Source organism: Carassius gibelio, chromosome B14 (genome assembly GCF_023724105.1).
Source record: "Carassius gibelio isolate Cgi1373 ecotype wild population from Czech Republic chromosome B14, carGib1.2-hapl.c, whole genome shotgun sequence".
NCBI lineage: Eukaryota > Metazoa > Chordata > Actinopteri > Cypriniformes > Cyprinidae > Carassius > Carassius gibelio.
In genome coordinates, this window is record NC_068409.1 from 7947582 (window position 1) to 7954387 (window position 6806).

The following is a 6806-nucleotide window of genomic DNA, read 5'->3' on the forward strand; positions in this document are numbered from 1 at the left end:
ACATATTAATGAGTAAATTACAGTGCCCTGTGATTAGTATTGGTATTGGCAATTGAGCTATTTTTCATAATCAATAAAATTAAATGTAACTGTCATCTGAGATATATATTAATCAAATTCTTGATTAATTATTCAAATTCCCTATATATCATTTGAGTTAATTACTATGTAAAACTCATTGTTGTTACATTTTGGTGGAGGAACGCGGGCATTTCAAACTTTGTTTTGTGAGCAATCAATCTGTGTATATGGTTTTTAATAATTTCTGCACGTGCGCTATGAAATTATGTAACGTTACTTGTGAGATAAGTCGCAAGACGCGAACTCACTCCTAACTGACTGAGGTAAAAAGCTGGTCAGTGAGCGCGCTAGGTATTTGTAGAAACTTAACAGTATAGTCACTGTTATTTTTAATGAAAGTAATCTGCAGTATAATGTTAAAAGTATCCTGTTAAGAAAGACCAAAATCTTTTTACAGTGAAAACATTTTAATATGAATAATTAAAAGATAAAGAAATCTTTTAATAGTTGCAACATGTAAATCTGAACCTGAGCGATGTTCCTCTGATTCAGTTAAAAAGGCCTTGCTTATTGAATTCGTGGTAAACCACAATAATATTCAAAAATAAAACGATAAAAACTCCTGGTCTAAAATTGGCTTAGCTACCCGATTTTTAAACCTAAAACATTTAAATCATAAGTGCTATTTTGATAAATGTTTATTGGAGTCAACAGTTGGAAAATTCCTGTTTTTATTACAGTTGTGTTTTGGAAGTGAACGGATCCTTCATCCTATGTGAATATAGCACCTCAGAAATTAAAACTTTCTGTTTGTTACTTGTGATTTTTGATGCAGAAAATCAGCCTGACAAACGATCAGATAATTTCTAAGTCATATTGAAATTGTAATTCCTCTATCTAAACACCACGAGGAACGCGTGGGTTAGAAATTTCAGGGTACGTCCTGCTTTCTGATTCCAGCTTGCATGAGTGCAAAGCTGCCATCCTGTGGCCATTTCAGATAATGCACTCTGATTGCTAATTTATAATCCCCTGTGATGTATATTTGAATTGGATGTCTAAATTCTCGATAATTATTTGCATTTACAGCTTTGCTCGTGCGAATAGTATTACAGGGAAACAAAAGAATGTTCCCTGCCTTTGACTGTTTACATTTACTTTGAGTTTAGTTCAAACATGATTTGAATTAAAATGTAATTGTTAATAGTGGAAATCTAGATGTTTTCAGGTCAACCACTGATTGACCCCCTTAGAAGGTAAGCCATCTAGTGGCAGTCTCCTGTTAAATCGACTAACAGACCTATGTCTTTTCCATTCTGTTTTGAATTGCATGTCCACTTTTACCCTCTTTGATTAATCTCACACTGTTTGATTAATTTCATGATCATTAATGATAACTTACAAGCTATCAATGGTTATTATAGGATATTATTCAGATTTTCCTTTTAATTCTTACATGCTTATTTTAAATTTTGATTTAAACCAGTTTTGAATTTTTAATTTGAATTAAGTTTTCTGCTCAGCAGGTTAAAGACAGAGAAGCAGCACTTTCCCCCCCTTGTGGTGAAAACCAGCTACTCCTTCTCCCTTGTTTCATTACTGTCTTTTAATTTGATGTTTATTATTTTGCTTCTCTCTTTTGACTTAGGTTATTTTGATAATTACCATTATTATCATAAATTCCTTTGTTTTGTTTTATCATGATTAGGTAAAGCTGTTACCTTTCCTCTCTACATATATAGTTACTCAATTGATGTTAAACAAACCAAACCTTAATTAACTTTAAGTTTCCTTTGTTCATCCTTTGTGTATTTGATTGTAGAACTCCCTTGGTGATTGGACAGTCATCTCAGGTTTCCAGTGAGCAAGGCTGCCCGACCGGTGTTACCGATACTGGCTGCGAGTGAAACTCGGTCCCTCTTGTCTCAAGAGACATCAGCAATTTTGGCACTCCAAAGGTTGTGCTAAAAGTCACAAGCCGTGCTGTCCTGCGACACGCCAGAGTAACGGAGGACCGGGGACACTGCGGTTCAGTGTTTGGGGAGCACCGGGGAGGTTGACCAAGCCACTGGTTCCCACCTGAATGACTTCAATTCAACCAGGTGAACCAAAAATGATGAAACCTATCCACTTATTATAAGCCACAGAATATTAGATATTCCCCCGGATATAAGTGTTCTGACCCTTTTGCTTCTTTAAGCCACACCATATTTCTAGGTTTCCTACCCAGATAGCCCACTCACCTGTTGACCCTATCTTAAAACCTAGCAGTAGGCTCAGGCCTCCTTATTCCCACTAACACATTGTGTTTCTATTGTTTTCATCTCATTTCAAGTGTTGTGCTTCACTTTGATCTTTTTCTACCCTCTGTTCTGTTGTGATTTGTTTCTTTCATTTCACATAGAGACAGTAACCTGGGAGCCACCAACGAAGTTAAATAGTAGAGCGACAACCAGCAGCCGGTGTCATCACGCGACCCGCTAGGCTACTGCCTGTCAAATCTCCATTTCAGGTCCTTCGTTGACCCAAGTTAATTGGCTACTTAACTGTCTGACTGTTTGCATCAGTCAGCCCCAAAATTCTCATAAACGGCACAGCCCGTATGAATATAGCTCGTTAAACGTAGAACGAACTTGCATTGGTCTTTTTGTGTGTGTGTGCTGTGCTTCTCTCGCCGACAGAGAATCAGGATGTTCCAGGCATCCAGTCCAGCAGTCCACGGGGGCAACCTCTCGACATGGTTGAAAGCAGTGACGACCCCCTTCCTGCCCAAGGACGCCAGTAACCTGCAGCACCCAGAGCAACTAGACACCGAGCTAGATGAACTGATGGCACGCGATCCAAACCAAAGCGACTACTACAGAGAACTCGCCAGGATCTTCAGAAGCCTAGTTCACATTCTCGTCGCCCAGGCACGGCTCAGTGAACGGAGCAACATCGCGGAGGAGGCCTGGAAGGACCAGGCCCCAACCCAGAGTCATCTTGATCAGCTTCTCCTCGAGACCCAGAACCAGCTCGAGAAAGAGGACGACACAGATCCAGAGCTACAGACAGGAGTTGAAAGACTTCACAATGCCCTGCAAGATCTTCGCCTCGACACAGATCAAAGAGAACAGCTGGAGAGAGAAGCCAGAAAAGAACTCAACAAAAAACTCCAGCAAGGCGACGCTCTCCTAAAAAGAGCAGAGACTGAACTGAAAGAAAAAGACTATAAAACCTGGGCCTGCAAAACACACTTGCAAGCGGCCCAAGCTAAATTCAACAAGCTTACTCTGCAGAGAGACGAGCTCCAAGATGAACTTGACACTGTTCACACAGAACTGAGACAATCTCACAGATTACAGAGTGGCTGGATCGGAGAAACGCACCCCACAAAATTTCTCCCGGGCCGCCACTCCAACCCTTTCAGCCAAGAACCCAGAGCTGGAAAAGGGGGTGTAGTCTCCCTTCTAAGGAAATCACCAGCCAGCTTACAAGAACATCTGTCAATAACGGAGGGAAGAGAACCCTTCCAGAGAACGCATGTCACCAAACCCTGCACTGCTCACAGAGAACTTCACAAGCTAGCCAGAAGCATCTCTACATTCATTACAGATCCTGCAGGAGGACATGATGTTCATGCTTCTTTACAAGCCATTGACTTTCATTTGCAAACTGTCGCCAACGTGACAGATGTGAACACATTGTACCTGTTAAAAAACACGGCCAGCCGTGATGTGCATTGCTTTCTGGATCGTCAACCAGAGACTGTCAAAGCGTACTACCAGCAACTGCTACAGACTTTGATTCTTGAATTCTCTGATCCAAACTCAGATCATGGGCTCCTTATTGCTATGGACCTCAAACAGGGCCAATTTGAAAACCCACAGACTTACTGTAGTCAGCTACGAAACACCTACTTCGGAGCATGCAACGAACCAGGTATGGAACAGGATTTCAACTTAAAAACTCTGTTCCTCCTAAACCTACATGCCAGTTGGAGTTTTCATCTCAGAGTCCCAGCGTGTCCTCGTAACAGGACTACACAAGAGTTACGGAGCTTAGCCCACAAAGCTTGCACCAAGCAAAAGACTATTTGTGAAAAGACTGTGAAATACCCCAAAGTCTCTGTCTCTGAGCACTGCTTGGAGTTAACCCTAGATGGCGCCCTACAACACCACAGTCACAGACATTTTTACAGAGAGTCAATACCATTCCAAGCCAGCAGAGGGCAACACAGTGCAGCCACATCTGAGACAGCAGAGACCCTGAGGGTGCTGAAAGTGCTTCTTCACATGAAAACTCGCAAGGAAGATGAGCCAAGCACCCAGAACACTGCCCGAGCTCCACAGTCAACAGCTACAGCTAACTGAACGAGACAGCACAGGTCCTCACACCAGGTACCACAAACACAAGGTACCAGAAAATGCTGTTTTGACTACCTGCCTTCGCAGCGAGCTACACAAGACCGGTCCTCATCACCCACCGATCGTCCCACCTGCCCTAATGCCAACATTCCTGGGCAGCCCTGTCAAAAAGGGGGTGGGTCAAAAAGGAGTCAACAGGGAAGACCTGATCGACACAGGATTAAACCTGACGGTGATCTCATCTTACCTTTTCAAAAGACTCCAATTTGAAGCTAAGAGACAAGATCGAACTCTTACACCTCAAATTTATGAACTGAATGTACAGACAGGATGACATCCAGTTTGAACAGGTTGTTTCCATTCACCTGACATTCGTTCCGATGAGTCTAATACATCCCATGTATGTCCCACCAATGAACACTCATACATTGCTCATCGACAAAGACCTGCTAGAACACTTTGACCCTTTTCTGAACTTCAAACAGCTAAAAGACTTTGCTCAAGTGCGAGAACCTCTTTCTCTCCAGCCACACAGGTTGCTAGAGCCAGACTGTCAGGTCGCAGAGGTCACGGGAACTCCCACAGAGCCAGACGGTCAGGTCACAGAGGTCACGGGAACCCCAGCAGCCAGCCATGAGTACAACGCCCTAACAACAGGCCCAAGTTCAAGCCTCTGTACCTTAGTCAACAAACAGGGTACGGTGGTACCAGCTTACACCAAAGGGGTCGCTGTTCGGCTCAACCTGCAAGGTGGTCAAACCTTACACCACACGCTGGGTTTCTTCCAATCCTCACCTGAATGTGTGGAACTCGGACTCACACTTGCAAACAAGCATGTCAAATACCAACACCTGTTCCAGCAATGTGATAACATCACAAAAACACACAATGTGATCGTGTACTGGAAGAAGGTAAAAGGACACTCAAAGTTACCAAGTCTAGACGAGGACTTTAAAGATCACACTGACACCCTTGCCAAAACTGGCACACTAAACAACATTCTGTGGTCACTCCCAACCCACCCACCCACATTCAAGGTTGAAATGATTACACACAGCACAAGAACTTTACTAGCTAAACTGCCTACCTCAGAATCGCTTACGCAGGCTCCGTTGTCTACACAGACCAACATAGAAGGCATGCGGGCTTCTGAAACCTTGATAATGACTTTACCACCTCTCAGACCCCTCCATCCACCCTGGCAACCAGTCTACAGTCACTGACAACCAAAGCCCCAGACCACTGCATGATACACAAACCATGCTGCGTGCACAGAACAATATTGTGGGTTGTGCACCGTCTGACATCACAATGCCAGGGCGTGTAATGCCACGGAGCAAAAGGGGGATAAGGCCAATATATTTCCATGACGCAGCATGTGCTGCACCACGCAGCACCAGAGCCACTGAAAAAACACTGAAGCAAGCGTCATGCCAGCAGCAAGATGTGGCAAAACATGGGCGAGGGCGAGCTAAACCCAGTCACCGCCCACGAAGCAAAGAGACTGTCCTGTCCAACCAAAGACAGGCCTTGTTTGTTTCTTTCTCCCCTTTCTCTCTCTCTCTCCCTATTATCTGTACCAGGATGCTGCTGTGGTTTGCCGTGCCGTGCTGTCAGCCAAAGAGAGGACAGCTGCCACCGAGAAAACCGCTGAGACTCCTGACTACTGATGACAGGGCACACTACCCCAGCACTGTAACCGAATACAGCTGTACAAGGTTCCGATGGAGAGAGGACTCCCTCACTCATACTGAGGCCGATGTCAAACACCTGTTCAGCCAATATGAGAAAGTGACGGTTACACAAATGGAGTTAGGTGGACACCACCACCGCTCCAAACAGTTCCCGGGAGCTTTGCTTAGAGCCGCTGCTGCCGCCAGAATGTTTAACATTGTTATGTCCAGTGTCAATGCAGCGAACCAGACTGTAAACTCCTTGAAACCACTGTTTACTGTCTTCCAGAAGAACTTTACCCAGACTCAGCTGCTTACAGCGTTAACAACAGACATGCTGTGGGAGGTTAGCTCCTCCAATGACAGCCTAACCACGAGTAAAACCCCACCATACATGATACCCTTAAGCCTCGTGTTAACTGTGTTGTCTTACACCATCACCATGCCAGCTGACCTGCTACGAATGCACCTGGCCAACTCTCTGAATAGCGCCTTCCTATGGCACGTAAACCCCAAACAGAGAGAAGTGAACGTGCTCCTGAACCAACTCATCAGCGAGTCAAACCAAGTCTACAGACCTAAAGACATTGTCAGTGTCAGGATGTGGAAGAGCAACACCCACACCAAAACACACATTCCAAATGTGGTGGCCTACCACGACACGACACACAGCTGTACCTGGCCCCAAACATGCACATGTGTACTTTAACCAAAGACATTCATTATCTCTGCCTTAGCAAACCCTTCCTCAGACACAACTCTGAAG

The 6806-nt window shown here is 44.4% G+C and overlaps 1 protein-coding gene across 1 annotated transcript; it reads left to right on the forward strand.

The window, feature by feature from the left end:
* Positions 1 to 1011: 1011 nt before the first annotated feature.
* LOC127971085 (uncharacterized) lies at positions 1012 to 4373 on the forward strand. The gene is made up of 2 exons (XM_052573839.1): positions 1012 to 2123; positions 2426 to 4373. Exon 2 carries the CDS (start codon positions 2712 to 2714, stop codon positions 4371 to 4373), a length of 1662 nt encoding a protein of 553 aa, XP_052429799.1. The 5' UTR covers positions 1012 to 2123; positions 2426 to 2711.
* Positions 4374 to 6806: the final 2433 nt, after the last annotated feature.

Bases quoted from the DNA above. Each gene is read 5' to 3' on its own strand.
- LOC127971085 (XM_052573839.1), top strand. From the start codon at position 2,712: ATGTTCCAGGCATCCAGTCCAGCAGTCCACGGGGGCAACCTCTCGACA.